The sequence below is a fragment of the Pleurodeles waltl genome, chromosome 2_2 (genome assembly GCF_031143425.1).
Source record: "Pleurodeles waltl isolate 20211129_DDA chromosome 2_2, aPleWal1.hap1.20221129, whole genome shotgun sequence".
NCBI lineage: Eukaryota > Metazoa > Chordata > Amphibia > Caudata > Salamandridae > Pleurodeles > Pleurodeles waltl.
In genome coordinates this window covers 1,071,731,665-1,071,750,374 of record NC_090439.1, presented here as the reverse complement: position 1 = coordinate 1,071,750,374, position 18,710 = coordinate 1,071,731,665, and the positions used below count along the sequence as shown (strand labels likewise).

General features: G+C 44.8%; 2 protein-coding genes across 19 annotated transcripts in view; one reads left to right on the top strand and one right to left on the bottom strand.

The window, feature by feature from the left end:
- Positions 1-18,710, top strand: part of PTK2 (protein tyrosine kinase 2) — a 758,583-nt gene that overhangs the window by 188,738 nt on the left and 551,135 nt on the right. Inside the window, exon 1 of one of the 18 annotated variants that reach the window (XM_069220819.1) lies at positions 16,140-16,276. The exons of the other annotated variants lie outside the window; for them this stretch is intronic. Within the exon in view, the coding sequence (XP_069076920.1) occupies positions 16,261-16,276 (16 nt within the window). The 5' untranslated portion in view covers positions 16,140-16,260. Of the gene's footprint in view, positions 1-16,139; positions 16,277-18,710 lie in introns of those variants that run through there. 18 annotated transcript variants of the gene reach the window in all.
- On the bottom strand, positions 15,157-16,128 carry LOC138282858 (RNA transcription, translation and transport factor protein-like). Its single transcript, XM_069220829.1, has one exon. The coding sequence runs from the start codon at positions 16,074-16,076 to the stop codon at positions 15,351-15,353; it is 726 nt and encodes a 241-aa protein (XP_069076930.1). The 5' UTR covers positions 16,077-16,128; the 3' UTR covers positions 15,157-15,350.

The following is an 18,710-nucleotide window of genomic DNA, read 5'->3' as shown; positions in this document are numbered from 1 at the left end:
TTATTTATGGTTAATGCACATACTCCCTCCAAAACAGTTTGTGATGCATACAGCGGAACTTTAATTTAGTTTTTACTTTTCTCATGTGTAACCTTTTCGAGTCAATGCAAACTGCTCATTACGTCTTCTCTCCCTAAAAACTGTCCTTCCCATTGCGATTAAATCAGCTTGTCTCTTGGACAAACTCCAGATTCTCTCATTGCAGTCACCCTAAATCACCGTTTTGCGGGCAAATTGGTTCTGAGGACTCGAGCGGCCTTCTTGCTGAAAGTCACGACTCTTTGACCATTTGGGCAAGCCATAACTCTTGCAGCATTTTCATCCGTCTCGTTCCTCGAAAGAGGAGAAGAGGCTCCATCGGTTGGACCCCCAAAAGAGCTTGAAGCTTTAACATTGATCTTACCAAGGACATTAGGGTAGACGAAAGACAAGGATGTGCATAAGATCATTATTTTTTTAGGTGCATAGTCCTCTGCATTATGATCTGCTATGCACTGACCAGAAAGCAACTTCTGGCAGGCCTGAATAGCCTATTCCTCTAGGGCTAAGGCTCCTACCACTGTGTTGACATGCGGAGTGCCTGTCCTGAAAATCTGCCAGGTTGCATCATGTACATCGGCAACATCCATGTACACGTTAACTATGCACACTGCCTTGATAGCCATGTCCTGTGGGAAATAAATTTCTCAGTCCTGCAAGATGTTTTGCAATTGTATTTATATACCCCTGACGAGGCGTCAAAGCAAAAGGATTAGTGGTAGATTAGTATAGGGAAATATGAGTAAGGTATTAGTAAAGGGAGGTATGAGTTAATTCGAGCAAAAGAATGTGAGTTGGTTAGTCGATTTGAATAGAATAATGGAGGGATAAAGGAGGGAAGAATCTAAAAGTGTTAATTGGGAGATTATAGAAGTAAGATGAGGTTTGGGATGAGTAAAGGAGAGGGGGAAAATGTAAGTTTGTAGAAATGTATTTTGGGCGATCATAAAGGGTAAATGAGGTTTGGGATGAGTCAAACGAGATAAATGAAGGAGAATTTAGTAGGGTAGTTTAGGAGTTCATAGTTGTAAACTGTGATTTGGGTTGAACCAGGAGGGAAGAGGCTAGAAAGGGTTATTTTGGAGATCATAGTAGTATAACGGGTTTGGAATGAGTCAGAGAGTGCAGCTAGAGGATAGATTGATAGAGGTATAGGGTGAAAGACTGATTAAAGCTTTTAAGAGAGTAAAATGTTTTTTTTTCTCTTGTACAGTGTGATTAGAGTAGCATAGATACATGATTGCATAATCAAGGGATTGACTGTGTAAGGAATATAATATACCGAGATTTAAAGCTGTATCGTACAAACGCAGGCTTTCAAGAGTTACAGTATTTTAAGTTAATTTATTTGTGTACTTATATAACAGTATTTGATCTTTCCTCAATATTTCAATAATAAAATGCTTGTAGATAGTTAAGGTAATATTTATCTATTATGGTAGCTAAAATAAAAACAGACTCCTAAACATCTAATCAAGCAACTTATATAGAAACTAAGCAGTGACCTATGAACTTGTCAAGTGGAGAATAATATACACACACACACACACACACACACACACACATGTATATACACCCCTACAAATACATATATACATTTAATTGAAGTAAAGTATACATTTGTTAAACAGGCCTAAAGAGTATATATTTTAAGCTAAAATAGTTATTATATGTATTTGTACAAAGAAATACACATATCTGGATATATACATGTAATCAAATTAGTCCACTTCAGAGGCCGCCCCTGAGGAGGTACTGCCTCAGTATCTATTCTAAAGATGACCTCAGTCTGACATCTGGGTAAAGAGGACAGGTGTACAGGGGTATAGCTAATACAGGTGCAGGGACATAGACCAGAGAAGCCCATTAAACCCCGAGAATGTAAGCATTTTCCTACCCCAAGAACAGCCAAAGGGGATTTTTTTCTTGTTTGCACCAGGGCCCAAGGCATCCTTTCTACCCTGCTGCAGGTGCAGCACCAACATCTCATGCTTAAAACCTGAAATAGGAGCATAACTGATTCCTAGGAATACCATGCACAGGCTAGGCAGGACAAAGGCCGGGATAACAGAAATAATTTACAGGAAAAGGAAGCGTGTCCTTTTGTTGACAATGACTTCCTTGCACACTCCCCAACACAATTGAGTGTCGCAAGACGTTTTACTGGCAGCAGATGGGCGCAGTTACCTATAATGGTTAAATGTTTTCATAATGGTACACATTGAGTGATTCATAAATCTTTAACTGTGTTTTTGCTAAAACTCCATGGCTTTGTTTAAAGAAACAGTACTCCCCGATGAACCACTCTATTTAATTGGGCTTCCACGGTGTTGTAACATTCATATTGAATGAACTGTGATCCAAAGGCCAAATGTTGGTTGGTTATGCAGTACCTAAGGGCCCAAATATTGTGTGTCTTTAAATGCTCAGCTCTTACGTTCACTGTTATTGAGGTTGGCGCACTTACAGCAAACCCTGAACCATTGTTGGCCAGGTTCACAAGCCTTGCTTCAAAAAGTCGAAATCTGGGTTTCTTTCGTTATTTAAAGTAGGTTTCTATCTTTGTGATCACTCACAAACTTTCCCACAAAGACTGTTTTTTTTTTTTTAAACAGTCGTAAATATCAGTGAGTGCATCTCTCGATCAGTATTTACCTATGCCGCGCATTTGTCCATTTTATGGGGGGGGGCTATATATGGTTGTGTCTTTGGAGATTCCTTCGAAGACAAAACAAAACACTGGAAACGTTTACTATAATCTGTTTTTAAAGCTCCTCCGCTAGTGTTTCTGCAGTGGGCTGGCCTAGCAAACTGCTTGTGAATACACAAACGTACATGTTGTGGCGTTTCCATTCACTTTTCATATGTCACCTCCAGTGTCGTCTGGTGCTGCCCATGACCCAAACCGTAGCAGCGTTCAAAACCAGACATGCTAGAATACCGTGCCCCGCTGTAAGTGCACGTCACCATGATGAAATATTAAGTATCGTGATTCTTGGGTTCAAAATGTGAACTACAGAGTCAAATATGCTTTTTGTGCGTTTAAGTTAGGTTTAGTTGCACGCCCCGTTGTACAAAAAGGTTTAGGCAAGGTGCTTCTAGGTGCTTGGAGGAGTGTGTGCAGATGGAGAGATCTCCTGGCAGTGGGCGCAGATTGTGAGGTACGATAAAATGACTGATACCGGGGGCGCAGGTACAATTACTGGGTACTTGTACAAGTCCTTGAACGGTAAAGGGTAGCCCCGTATAACGAAAATGGCGGCCACCCGGTGGCGCGCAGCCCCACACACTAAACTTGCGAATCCCCCGACCTTCAGCAGATGCTAACATTGTTCATCTCTCTTGGGTCGTGACTACCCCCCTCGCGTTGCTGATGTACGTGTGGCATACTCTCTGCGGCGTCCGAGGCCGCCAAGGGCTGTACGGTACGTATATTAAGGTAATCTGTACATCTCATAACAACAAAACTTAGAAAGTCCGCTGAAAATACAATTAGAACATGCATAAATTAATCATTTTGAGGGGATTTCCCAATGTCTCTTGTGGCGTTTCGTTTGAACTTGTATAAGTTCAGTCTGGTGGTATTTATCTAAGGATGTTATTGGTGTTTCAGTGCCAGCTGCCCTCTGGTAGCCGTGGGCCGCAATGCCCGGTCTGCTCTTTTGTGGTGCTGGTGATGCCCAGTGCGGGTGCCCTGACCGGTGTTGTGTATTCAGAGGCGTCACGGACAGGCTTGCCCGCTTTGTCTTTCCAGAGCAGGATTTTTTTTGTTTACACGTAGGTGCATCTTACGTCACTGCAGGAAATCCTCCTCCGTGCCGTCTTGTGGCCGGGCTGTGAGCCACGGGCAGGTTGCATCCGGTCATGTGGCCGCCACCAGCAGGGATAATGCACTTCACTGCGGCCGCCCGACGACCCTTACCGGGGCCGTGCGTATTTTGTGATTACTACTACATAAACATATGTCTGTAAAGAGCACATTCACTTCTTGTGCAACCGCTTGGCACTGATGAGGTGCCTATTGTAGCCCAGCTCAGTGGTCCGCATTTTATCAACCTCAGAAGGATGAAAGGCGAGTGCACCCCTTTGGATTCGCAAACTGTGACCACGAGGTCTAACATGCGCATTGAACGTAGTCATTAGTCCTCTGACCATGTAAACAGTGTACAGTGTCCCTGAAAATGTGTGTGCCATTAAAAGCTACAAGCCTTAATAATTAGCCACGATCTATTAGCGCGAATAAATAATAAACACAAAGCCAGAGCTCACCCAAGGGGGAAACCAAAGGGAAGAGATCCGATATGACAACACAAAACAACTATTCTAAACAAAAAAAAAACTATTTTAGGACCATAATTCAAGATGGAGACCTGGTCCCTGCACACATTTTAACTCTTTAAGTAGTAGAATCATTACACTCAAAATCGTTCCAGACTTCAAAAGTCTCACAGTGCAGGGCAGATGGATGGATTGTTGCCACCCTAGGCCAGGTACATTTCACCACTCTCGCCCCAAGGAGTGTGTGTGCGGTGGGGGTGCTGGCCATGTGATGCCTCTGGCTGGAGGCACCCACGGTGGCCATCTTGAATTGTCTTTACAATGATGATTTGCGAATGTAATTTAGCACTTCCAGATATTTCCATTAAAACTGCGAGCCTCTCTATCCGAAGCGGATGGGAATACTCCGTTCACAGCTGAAGACGCGCAGCCGGGGGACAGATTTGCTGGCGTCAGTGATGATGCAAACATTTCTTTCACAAATGACAAATCTAATTGAAATCTTCTCAGCAGCCTTATAAGTTAGGACTGTGTAATACACTTCACGCTTTCCCGCATCTCGGCCTAGATGAACGATGATTGTGAACGTGGTTCTCACATTTTACAACCTCTTCTGCGATTATGCAGAATCCAGACTCTAAAAATAGGGATTTGTTATAGCGTTTCTTGGAAAAATATGAATACATTTACGCCTCGTTTCCGTAGGCCAATGGGACGCCGCCTGTGTTTGCAGCTCAGTGCGTGTTTGTTGTGAGAGTTGTCTGGTACTGTTTGTTTTTACTGCACAGCGCTTATACCCTTCTTGCCCTGGGGTAGGTGTGTTAGGCAAGAGGGCATTTTTGTGAAGTGGTAGTTGTGCGCAGTGTAAAGAGTTAACGGAGAGCCACGCGGGCTCTCCCTGTGTGCCTAACGTGCTCTGCGTGTCCGGGAGGGGCACGGAGCATGATGGTATAAATAAAGAAGGGACTGCGGGTGACGCAGTTCCATGCGTGTTTGCAAGTAAGCACAGTCTCCGTGTGATCATTTACTGTGCTGGGTGTGGCAATCTACATTGGCGACGAGCGGGATGCAAATGCTTCACGACAGGAGAATATAAGAGAGAATGTCGATGCCAAGCTGAAAAAAAATAACGTACCGGGAGGAGTGCGGTGCAGTGTCGGCTGCCGCGATCCTGGTGCCGGGCCGGTTGCCGAGGAAAAAAACCACGAAGGAGGCTGGTGGCGCGAGACTGTCTCGCGGCGGGCGAAGAAGAAACTGTAGCCGGTCTCCCGACCGGGAAGCCCGAAGACGGTGAGCCGCGCCCCGCCCCCACTTGAGAAGCACCACGTGGAGCTCCAGCACTCCACCCCTGGGCGTCCCTCGCTGCCCGAGAGCAGCTGAAGCAGACGCGTGCTTCCCTGGCCAGGCGCGCGGCTGCTAAGCGCTGCTGTGCTGCGGCAGAGCAGCCGGGCGCGCCGCGTGTCTCCCGCGAGGCCGGAGGGCCTGGAAAAAAAAAACAAAAGTGAAAGAAGCGACGCGTGCTGCACGCGCGTCTTTCCCCGAGGCTAGGGGATCAAAAAAAAGAAAAGAAGTGACGCGGGTTGCACGTGCGTCTTCCCCGAGGCTAGGGGGTCAAAAAAAAAAAACTCAATAAACTAAATAAAAAAAAAAAAGGGAAAACGAGTACATCCACACAGGCAAAAGTGCAAGAAAAGGGGGTGAAGGGGGAGAAGCTGCACCAAGAGACAGTAAAGAAAAAAAAGACAAAGACGGAAGGACAGCATCACCTCGTGTACATCACAGGAGTGAGAAGGGGCAAAGATGAGTGCCCCACCACAAGATGATGCCAATCCTCCACCGCCACCAGGGAACCCCCAGCTCCCAGCACAGTTGAACAACAGAGTTCACTCCTCGATCATTTCGTTACCACCGTTTAGCCAACTGATTGACCCGGCTACCGCTGCACCCAGGTGGCGCTTGTGGATAAACAGGTTAGAAAACTACTTTTGTGCAACCAGGGAAACGGATGGGGAAGTGCGGAGGTCGGTAATGCTGTTGATGGGTGAGATGAACTACAGGAGCTTTTTGACTCGCTTCCTGACACAGGGGACAAGGCTGATTTTGACGCAGCGGTAACTGCTCTGAACAAGCACTTCGACCCTCAACTTAACTCGGATTACGAACGTTTTAAACTGCGACAGGCCCAGCAGACTGAAATCGAGTCGATGGATATGTTCTATGCTAGGTTGAGAAAGCTAGCGAGCTCGTGCACAGGTCTCAACCAACAAGAGGAGATCCGAGCGCAAATCATTCAAGGGTGCCGGTCTAATGCTTTGAGGAAGCTGATTTTGCGACAGCAGGGCATGTCCCTCGATGACTTTCTGATTCTTGCAAGGTCACATGAACTGTCTGCAGTACGAGCGGATGCGATGGCGGCAGTAAGAGGTCAGTCACTAGCTGCTGCATCATCGTCTCGTGTAGTCCAGGTGAAAGAGGAACAAGTGGATGCGATTCAAACACGTCCGGCAGCGCAGCGTAAGACAAGCACTGCCAGACCCAGTGACAGGGCCTGTGGAAGCTGTGGGTATGAACACCGGCCGAACACAGGATGCCCGGCAAAAGGACAGTCCTGCAACCGTTGTGGCAAGTCAAATCATTTTGCCAAAGTGTGTAGGTCCAGGAGGAATAAGCCAGGAGAGCAGAAGGGACGGGATACAAGTGTTAGAGCTGTATCCAAAAACACGGAGGAGGTGAGAGACTAGGCGACGGCGAGTGGCACCGGTCTTCGAGGAAGATGAAGAAGAGGACATATTTGTAATATCTTTCACGGGGGGTAAGACACGGAAAATGAGACCGCCGCCCATGAGTGACGTTCATGTCAATGGCATGCTTGTCTCCGTACTCATTGACACAGGAGCGTCGATCAATTTCATGGATGAAACACTCTTCCACAAACTAGTACCTGCCCCGCCACTGACCCCGACAGCTACTAAGATATACAATTATGGAGGGCGAGACCCTCTTCCCCTCAAGGGAACAGTGGAGGTGGCTGTAAGCAGTGGGGACAAATCAACAGAAACCAAGTTCTATGTGGTGGCTGGGGATCGTGGCACTCTGCTAGGATGTCACACGGCAGAAGAGTTGGGACTAGTGTTTTTTGCACGACAAGTGTATGATACTCAAGTGGAACGCCTTCTCAACGAGTTTCCGCAGCTATTTGAGGGGTTAGGCCGGTTAAAAGGAAAACGCATCAAGTTGCACATAGATCCCAACGTGGCTCCGGTGGCACTAAGACATCGTCGGGTACCCTTTCATCTGAGACCTGTCGTTGAGAAAGAGCTGCAGCTGTTGGAAGACCAAGGGGTCATAGAGAAGGTGGATGGGCCTACGCCGTGGGTGTCGCCGCTGGTGATTGCGCCAAAACCCAAGCAGCCAGGAGCGATTCGCCTCTGTGTTGATATGCGCCTGCCAAATAAGGCTATTCGAAGGGAGAGACACAACGCCCACCATGGACGACATCATTGCAGATCTGAATGGGGCGCAGTGGTTCTCCAAGCTGGATCTCAATGCGGGGTATCATCAGCTAGAGCTAGACCCGGAAAGCAGGAATATTACCACATTTTCAACACATGTGGGGCTGAGAAGATATAAGAGACTGAGCTTTGGAGTGTCCTCTGCTGCGGAGGTGTTTCAAAATGCGATTAGGGAAACCTTGTCGGGATTACCAGGAGTAATCAACTTGAGTGATGACATTCTAATACACTCCAAGACGAGAGAGGAGCATCATTGTCATCTACGTGCAACGTTGAAACGGCTGTCTGAAGCAGGACTAACGCTTCACAAGAAGAAGTGTGCCTTTTACCAAAATTTGGTAGAGTTCTTCGGATATGTATTTTCGAAAGAGGGCCTGCAAGTGGACCCACGGAAGGCTGAGGCTATCCGTCAGGCTGCGGTTCCGCAAAATTCCACGGAGGTTCGTAGTTTCCTAGGGATGGCCATGTATTGCGGAAGGTTTATACCACATCTAGCCACCATGTCTGAACCTCTCCGGCGGCTAACAAAAGGGCAACACCGTTGGGACTGGACTCCCGAGGCACAACAGGCCTTCATGGATATTAAGGAGGCATTGCTAGACAAGGCAACTATGGCTTATTTCAACCCCAGCAGAAAGACCGAGGTAGTGGTAGATGCGAGCCCCGTCGGGCTTGGAGCCGTCCTCTTGCAAGAACAGAGGTATCAGGAATGGATCCCGGTCGCATATGCCAGCCGGGCGTTGTCGGCCGTTGAAACCAGGTATGCGCAAATTGAGCGTGAGGCTCTAGCCATCCGGTGGGCATGCCGCCATTTTCACTTGTACTTGTATGGGCACGAATTTCAAGTAGTGACTGACCACAAACCTTTAGTTCCGTTGTTCGCTGGTTGCCCGCGTCTTGCACCTCCGAGGATTGAGCGGTGGACCGTTCTCCTTCAGCCTTATAGGTTCACTGTCGTTTACCGGCCAGGGGCGAACAATCCGGCAGACTATCTGTCTCGCCACCCTTGTTCGCAGGTGTCGGATGCGCAACAAGAACAAGATGAGGAGAGTACGGAAGTCTTTGTAAGCATGGTCGTGCAGTCGGCGTGTCCTAACGCCCTTCTCGTACCAGAGATTGTAAGTGCCACGCAGGAAGATATCATATTGGGCCATGTCAAAGACGCGTTGAGCCATAAAAAGTGGAAATATTTTCTAGAAAAAACACATGCGTCTCGCCCTGAACAGAAAGTGGCCATGCAAAGTATATGGAAAGTGCGAGATGAACTATCTACTGATAATGAAGGGTTGGTTCTAAGGGGAAGAAGGATTGTACTTCCACAAAGTCTCTGGTCTAGAGTGATTGAGTTGGCACATCTAGGACATCAAGGGGCTGCTAAAACCAAAGCGAGATTACGTGCCAAGGTATGGTTCCCAGGTATGGACAGCCAGGTTGATGAGATGGTAGGACAGTGTCACTCCTGTATCATCACGTCAGTGGAACCTCCGAATTGTCCAGTGGTAACCGAGCCGGCTACTCTGAAACCATGGGCTAAAGTAAGCATGGACTTCGGAAGTTTTCCAGATGGGAGGTTAACTGCTGTTCTGATTGACTCCTATACTAAATTCCCGGTGGTTGAGGTGGTGTCGTCGACGGCGTTTGAGAATGTGCGGCCAGTTCTACAAAAGACATTTGCTTTGTTTGGTTTGCCTGATGAAATTCGAACGGATAATGGTCCCCCATTCCAAGGCCAAGAGTTTCGGTTATACCTTGAGGGTTTGGCAATTCGTCATCGGAAGATAACGCCTTACTGGCCTCAGGCAAATGGAGACGTGGAAAGGTTCATGCGAACTTTGAACAGGGCTCTTCGGATTGGAGTAGAGAAAAAGGAAGACAGCGAACAGTGTCTATACCAATTCCTGAGTGCTTATCGTCAAACGCCCCATAGTACCACTGGTTGTGCTCCCTCCTCTTTGATGTTCAAAGTATCTCCACGTGACTGTATTCCATCAGGTCCTAAATGGAAACCTCCTGTGTTGGATGTTAAAGCCACTCAAAAACGACGGCGAGCTACTAATCAGAGGGCGAGTGCCCAACGACGAGCAAAGTATCGAGGGTTCCAAGAAGGAGACCAGGTGGTGGTGAAATGTCGGAGAGGAGGAGGAAAGTTTATAACTCCGTTTGAACCTGAGATATGGGAGGTTATTGGTGTGAAGGGATCCATGATCACTGCGGCAAGAGGAAGACAAAGGGTGACACGAAATGTGTCGCATTTTAGGAAAGCTGGACGGAGGGAACTGATGGATGAAGAAGGAGAGTTTGATGATGTTACAGGCGGGTCATCAGTGGTGACTAATGAGATGGAAAGTGTCAGGAGGCCAATGCTGACTGAACAAACCCGACCTGTTTGTACCCCTGGGCAGGAAAGCTTGTGCACAAGAAGCAACAGATATGATTTACGTCCCAATCCTGTACCGAGTAGTCAGTTGAAAGACTGTCTGGAATATAGGGTGCTCATAGTTGGAGTTTCATTGCCATGTGATCATAATAGGATACCGAGGGGAGATCTCCTGCTGTTTCATAAGGACAGTGTTTTCGTTGTGGTGGACTGTTCACGTGTGTTTTCTTAAGAACTATCACTAAGTGACTCTATTCCGTCATGTGTTAATTTTGGGTCAAGTTTTCGTTAATTCCAGTCCCCATGTGGAGTAAAACATGGGGGGGATGTAAAGAGTTAACAGAGAGCCACGCGGGCTCTCCCTGTGTGCCTAACGTGCTCTGCGTGTCCGGGAGGGGCACGGAGCACGAGGGTATAAATAAAGAAGGAACTGCGGGTGACGCAGTTCCATGCGTGTTTGCAAGTAAGCACAGTCTCCGTGTGATCATTTACTGTGCTGGGTGTGGCAATCTACACGCAGGTATGGGGCTGACACACTACTACACTGCGGACAGAAGCAGCGAGCTTAAAGGTGTCTTATTCCTGCTGCTGCAAGTTCCTGCAAGACACAAGTCCCCAAAACATCCCTTTTTATGTGTTGGTGTCGTATATTTAAAGAGTTCCTACATGTTTTCATTGCATTTTGGAATAATACCTTGATTGTTTTGTCTGGTTTACAGTGTTAATTATTTTCAATTGATTTAATTATCTTTGAATGTAGCAGTTAATATGGTGTATATAAACACATTTATATCGACAGTACATAATGTTTTATCATTTATTTGCATTCAGCTCGCAAGAAAAAAATATTTTGAAGCTTGTGCACATTCATGCAACTATTGACGAAGTGGGGAAAAAGACAAAAGAAAAACAAAAATTAAATGAATAAACAAATGTCCTCTGGAGGATCTCTACTGATTAGACCACACATCTGTTAACTTTGATTATGAGATCGGTCTATATATAGCTTCCCCACCTCCTTAAAAAAAATTCTACTCACATCGTCTTGAATGAAAGATTTTCTTAAAAAAAAAAAAAGTCCAATCAAAATGTTGTAATTTTAAAATTGGAGACCATATCAAAGATGGGTAGCTTGAGTAAACAGATGTGGAAAGGGGATGCAGAACTTAAGTAGGGGTCTCGCTCTTTAACTCTGTATATGTCCTTGAACGCAGTCCAGTTTAAGGAGCCTTACCTTACTCAGTTACTAACAACAATCATCGTTTCTTGCTCAGAAGATTCAGGCCAAAACTACTGCATTTGTTGTTAGCGGTCCTGAAAGGGATAGAATGAGGTAAAAAAAAAAAAAGGGCCTTGTGGTTGCAACCATGTTTGTCTTCACAAGATGCCATACATTTTGTTATGTTCTGTGGTTTTTATGTGAAACTTAGGAGAGATTTTAATATTCTGCTTCTGGAGAGTTGTAATTATAATCAAGTTCATCTAACCTTGATGTTTTCACAATTATTGAATGATGATTTTATATGCTACTCGATTGCTTGATTTTTACATGGTACAGTTAAAGTAAGAAGTGTTATGATTGTATGATGTAATACGTTTATTTTATTTTTTATGTGGGTTTGTGTAAATTCCGAAATAGCGATATGATGATGATGCTAAGTACTGATCTCTCTTTTTATCTATTTTGAACCTCATTAAAAATGTATTATGCCTCAAATAACTAAAAACCCATACATCCCCTCGTTTTTCAGACAGCTGATTCCATACGTGCATTAACACCTCTGTGCTTTTTACTTCAGCCTGCTCCACTGGAAAATCTTTAAACTCAACAGAGCCTATTAAAAAAGGCATTCAGGGGTACCTCTCTCTTGTCTTAATTACAGAATATTAGCACTGTAGAGGTTTTTTAGACTCTGGTGAAACTGCAGTAAATCACTCCAGAGTCAACTGACTACGACCTGTGTCTATTTTTCTGACATGCAATAGGAAGATTTCAGAGATTTTGTAGAAAATGTGTCCTCATTTTAGTGTTCTAGAGTAAAAATCATAATTTCTAAAGCCAAAATTAAGTCTATTGTTCTTTCACTCTAGTTTCCTTCGTAGCACATGCTTTCAGTTTCAAAAGCCTGGTTCTATCATCATGGCATTCAGTTTTGCCTTACATTTGTTGTGAATATAGAATGTTAGTAGTCTAGTTGCTCATTGGAATGCTGTGATATGCTGCAGTAGAACACCACCAGGGTGTCAGTCAACCTACGTGCTGCTGTTTGAAGTAGGTGTTTTATTCAGCATGTCAGAGTTTTTTTCTTGCATGTCTGAGAAAGATTTTTGTCAATTTACAGAAAACCTGTTCTCATTTTAGCTTCTGGAGCATATTCCATAATTTCTAAAATAAATTCACAAGAGGAAAAACTACTTCTCTCAAACGTGGTTCATCATATCCCAGAGGAAGAAAAGCATTTTTTGCAGGTTAAAATCACCTCAGAACTCACCTTAATTCCTAAAATCGTTGTACCACTTGATATTGTGACTAAAATCTGTCATCCACACAAGATGACGGACGGTGTGTTGAAACTTTTCAATCACTCACCACCAGTCACAGATCTGGGTTTAATCCATCATTCTTTTGCTCACCATGCCACCACAGTTTGGACCCAGCCATATGCAAATCAATCTTGACCCTGCTCCCCATGGGAACAGTCCAGCCTGAACTGCTCGGCTGTCTGCCATCATCTGCTATCACCATTTCTATTTGATCCTTTTGTGGCCCTCAGAAGCAGGCGTTCACCATAATGTTTTCAGTCGGGCCAAAATGTAAGAGCCCTCTCACAAAAAAAAAAAAAAGAATCCAACAGCTATGCTTGTAATCTTTCCCCTAAGTAGTCATACGAAAAAGACAGCATCTAACAAACAAGTCTGTGAATCTTAATGTCTAATTTACAATAGCAGTAGTAACAAAGTGGGAGAGAACTGCCAGGTTCCTATTGACTGAGATATCGGTTTGTGGCTCTGGCCGTGTGACTCCACCAGGACCATTAACAGCCTGGAGATACTGGGATAATGTTACCTAAATACCTCCCACACCAGTGCCTGAGCTTAGTTTGTTCTCATCTCCCTAAGTTTTCTGTACTGAGGCGGAGCTCTCCAGTGAAGGGGGTGGGTACCAAGGCCCAGGTGACAACGGCCGGAAGTAGCCTGGCTTTTGGGGGCAATGTTGTAGCAAACCCCCAGAGGACTAAAAATTATGCATACATTTAAGAAAAATGTAGTAATAAACTGTAGCACTTTAACTCCGGTCCCTGCCTAACAACATAATTAAAGTCTATTATAGCAGGCTCTTCGCAGACCTGTGCTCTCCATCCTTTTGAGAAAGTGTCTGGAGGTCTCTCTCGATTGGTGTTTCCTCTCCAGGCAAATCCCAGGGTATCCAGCAGGGCACCCAGGGAAAGGGCTGATAGGTTAAGGGGGACTTCCTTGGTTGGCTTCCCTATATAGGTCAGGAAATGGCACAGGGCTGGGGCGCAAAGACCACCCCGATATCTTCTCACATTAAACCTTGTTGCCCTTGTCCTCAGTTCGCCAGACTGCTTGTGCGCCTTTCACTGCATCAGGGGCGTAACGCAGGCCACCGCTACCCCAGTGGCGTACAGGTCCCCCACCTTTCGGGGGACACGGGGCTCCCCACCGTTTAGGGGTCCCATTTTAGCCTAAGTTCTAATAATTCTGTAAGATACCCGATTCTAAGGGGCCCCTCACCACATTCTGTATGGGGGGCATCATTTGTTGGTATGCCACTGCACAGCACGACATCCACCTCACTCATGGAAGCCGTAAACACCTGCCTTAGTGCAGTCGCTGCAGTCACTCCAGGCCCTGTTCAACTCCCTGCTGAACGCACTGGGACACCCGTGTGAGTTTATACTTGGTGGCTGCGGCATCTACAGAGCCTTAATCGCAGCTGCCTGTAGCCAGTGCAGGCCAGTTCCCGCTCTGTGACTACTGGGCGGCTCTACTGAGCCCTTTTCGCTGCTGGCTGAAGCTGTGTAGGTTGGGAGCTGCTCCTCAGTTGCCCCACTTTGGCCTCTGCTGAGCCAGTTTCACAGCTAGCTGCCTCTGGACAGTTCAGTGCTGACTCTTTCCTCTCCGAGTGGCTGCATCTGTTTGTTGTCTCTCTGTCTTGTATTGCCTGCATTATTTGTTGTGGGCTTCCAGGCCTCTGCTCTTTGGCCTTGTCTGCCTGTCACAAGCACAAGCCTGTGCGCATCCTCACATATTTCTTCATGGAAGGTTTTAAAGACCTCCCCTCCCCCCCCCCCAATCTCTCCTGGGTTAATTAGAAAGAGCTGTCGTAGCTGAGTTGCTCATGCATAGAGGCCACCCCTCGTCTCTCGGGAACAGGCACCTTAGGTGAGTTGAGATGGGTTTCTGTTTCGACCTGAAAGGGACCCCTTTGTGTCTCCTGGGTGGGCCCAAAAGAGCATCTCCTCTGGCAGCCTGTAAGCAGTGCACGCACACCCGCTGCACTCCAGCAGGCCAGGGGTGACCCTACAGAGCCTTCTCTCTATGTGCCTTTAAACAAAGCACCCCTGCCGGCGGCCCTCGCTTGCTCCTGGGCAGTTCCTGAAGTGCATTTAGTATGTCTGCATGCACGCGAGTCCCCCCACATCACTCAACATCACTCAGCAATCACTTTCACGGAAAAAGGATACAACAATTACGGAATGCTTGTGCTTTAAGAGAAAACACAAGTAGCTTGTGTTCGAAGTAGTGAGCAGCCAATGAAATGATTGACACATGATGGTGGATAGTGGCCTTATGCTAGCTTTTTACCTGCTAGAATTTCATCATACTCTTAGCGCATAGTATGCATGTGATGCTATCCTCCATGTCATTGCTGTCACCGCCATACAGTCATGGAGGTATAGTGAGTACTTCTTTGTATGTGCCAGCTTTTTTAATTTTACCAACTTTATTAAAGAAATATGTTGATGGTAGACTGCAGATTTAATCCGCAATAGACAAGATGTTGGTATTGAAAACAAATACTGATTCAAATATCGATTCAACAACATGACATAGTTGTACACAGATCCTAAGTTGCAGTGAGTACACACAATGATGATTAAGCTGAAGTAATGAACTTTTCATCTTCCCACTTTTCCTAGTCTGTAATCTGTTTTTGGGTCTGCAATCACTGCCTGAACAGCTACAATAGCTTCATTAATTCTTGTTTGGAGATCTCGGAGCTCCTCAATGTGGAGTAATCGAAGAATTCGAGCAGCTTCATTAAGAACAGCATCTCCTGTATCGAAGCCAAGAACGTGCTTTTCTAGTGCAATAGGCAAGCCCTCTTTGGACTGATTTGCCTTTGTCACAGCTTCCTGACTCAGACGTTCCTGTACAAGGATTCGAATTGCCTTCAACAATATCAAGTAGTCATCATGGCGCTGAATCTGGAGGAGATTAGCCAAGGCCATCACACCTGCCTTGAAGTCAGGATTAGTAACATCTAAATTTATGAGTGGCTCCACACTTTTCGGTGCATTGTCAGCATTAGCAGGTGTGGCGTTTTTATATTTATCAGCATTATCACCATATTCAAGTCGAACTGCCAAGCCAAGAAGCCAGTCAATGGATTCCTGTCGCTCCTGTGCTTTGAAGGGACAGTTGACATCCTTTTGATACTTTTCATAGTGATTGGGCCATTCACTGCTGTTTATGTTTCTTAAATTTCCTCGTTCTTCAATCTTGTAGTGTCTGATTTTCTGATCTTCGAGCCAGACCAAGAAGTTTCTAAATTCCGTTTCATCTTTGCAGTTGAACCCCGATGGGTTGTGGTAATCCAAAGCCTGAAGCTTTCGGCGAAACATGATCGGACGTAAGCGACCTGTTCACTGGGATCACCGGCCACTGACACCGGAGAGCCAATCGCAATATTTGCAGGGACATGGGATTCAAGAACTGCTCTTTGGCTCTACGGGTTCTAAAAAGCCATAATTCAACCGATGTAATTCTCTCAGTAAGCAAGTATCTAGCAACAGCTTGGCGCGTACGATGCCGTCTCCAAAAAGTAATTCAAAGTCCCATCCCTTTATAGATAAGTTTTAGAGCCACATGTGCAATTCAAGTTATTGTCCTAATGTTTTTACACCAAGTTAAAGATGTGTACTTATTTATTCCTTAAGAATTATTTATTATCTTGTTTTATGTGCTTTTATGGCCATGGATCGAACAAAGTTGATGATGATGATGATGATGATGAATTATTGACCATGTGGTTTAGACAGGGCTTTGGAACAGATTTTTCTTAGATAATACGTGGGTAATCATTTTGTGGTTCTGCTACTGTATCACTAGTGTTAGCCGCAAAGAGCTATTTTTATGCACTTGTCTGGCATTAGTGCCATTTTAACATGAATCTGATAACCATTTTAAGTTACTATATAAGCTTTTATTACATTGTGCTTGTGTTTTTAATGACTTGACAGTGCCTAAATTTGCCTATACGATTGTGCCGGTTGCAGGCGCCCTTACTAAAGTATGCCACTTAAACTACCAAGAAACTGTACTATTATGTAACATCAACTCAGCACTCTAAAGCTTAAATCATGGGCCTGATAGCTTGCACTTATCTTGGTGATGGTACCACCTGGGAAACTTGAATCTGAAACCATCTCATATTGTTTTAAGAGCCTTAAATATTTGTATTATTTTTAACACTATGAAGCAGATGTTCAGAAACCTTGGCATCTAAATGTTAAGTTATGTATCGGGAACAATGGTGGACTATAGTAGGCCATGGCCTATAGAAGCTATTTTTATTCTAAACTCTATTTTATGCCAGTGTGAAAGTATAATGGAACAAATGCACCTTCTTTGTATAATTTAATGTGTAACTTTTATGACCCATGGTCGAATAAAGTATATATATATATGTGCCAGCTTGCATCTGTCAACACTTTTACCAGAAAGGATTGACCCCGCAGAACCAGTAGAATGCAAAATAAATTCAAAACGGAGCCAAAAATAATTCACCCAAAGGGCTTTCACTTGATCTTTTTATCATTTGATTTATTCAGTGTATATAATTATGTAAGCCAAGTTAGTCTTGAAGCTGCAAGGGCAGTATAGCTACCAACAAACACTACAGAAAGTCAGTGTTATCCTCTTGGCACATAAATTGTCAAAAGAGGCAGTACACGATCCAGTTTAAAAGGAAATTATCAAATCACCACCTCACTTACAATAAGTAAACCAGTGTTTCCCGTGAGAAACCACATCCTATGCTCAGATAAAAGGCCCATAAATTGTGCACCTGTCAAGAAACTTCAATATTAAGTTAAATAAAAGCAGCAGTGCCTTTTGTGTAAAGTAAGTTATAGCTAGAGAGCTTGTGGTGCCAGTGAATATATCCGAGCAAGCGCAGAATGATGAAATGCTCGGGCAGAAGTACCTTCAAAGAACAAGCATTTACAATGCATTGGGTCTCGCGTTTGCTCATGTTAGAGTTGATCGCGTTGTAAACTCCTAACCCGACTTTTCACCTATCGGGCAAAAGTGCATTTATACACACAACCCGAAAAAGTGAAATCAAGTACATAGCGCTCGACTTCTGCCAAACGAGATCGGGCTCGTAAATTAGAGAAAAAAAAGTCCATGAGCCCGATGGAAAACAGCGAGCCTCGCATGTTTTCAGTACTTGGTCGCTGCGCTCGAGGAGGGCTAACCACCGGAAAAGGCATGAAGTATGCGTGCCTTCCACTAATGAAAGCAAGCAGATTTTATTAGGGAAGCCCACCAACCAATAAAAAACACTGATGTGAAGTTGACAGTGCTCCGAGCCCTTTTATAAATATAAAAGAGTCTCCCTGCGATACGCATGCGCGAGCGCATGCAACGCAGGCTCGACCCTAAAAAACACCGAGCACCGCAGGTCAGCAGAGATCCGAGGAAAAAGAAGCAAGAGCTGTTGACAAAAAACCTCGAGCCTCTTTATGATCTAAACAATGCAGGTTATAGAGGCAAATATTGTGATTTTAAATACATATATATATATTAATCTGTTAGTGATGGTTTTAGGAAACAAGAAGTTTCATCAATTTCAATATATTTCTCCTGCTTTCTGTCCGGAGATATTTATTTAATTATACTGACACAATGAGTGCATTTATTTTTCATGCAATCTTTTCCGGCCCAAAGTAAAATAACGGCTTTAAAATACATAGTGCGAATTATTTCCCCTGCACATCACCATACTTCCTGTACCATTCTTTCTGGTGATAGAAGCTTCAAGGTTGCAGTTTTTGAAATGATTTTAATTAATCGCCCATAAACGTGTATTCATTCATTCATGGTGGAAAAAAACCTTCACAATAGACAATGGAAACATTAACTTTTGCCAACAGATCCCAGCCTTTTCCTTGAAAAGTTACATTTTATTAGAAGGAAAGATAGAGAGTCCAAAAGCAGGACCAGCAAATGAAAATTAATTCATAATAGTTTTC

Coding starts and splice junctions, on each gene's coding strand:
- LOC138282858 (XM_069220829.1), bottom strand. CDS start 16,076: ATGTTTCGCCGAAAGCTTCAGGCTTTGGATTACCACAACCCATCGGGG.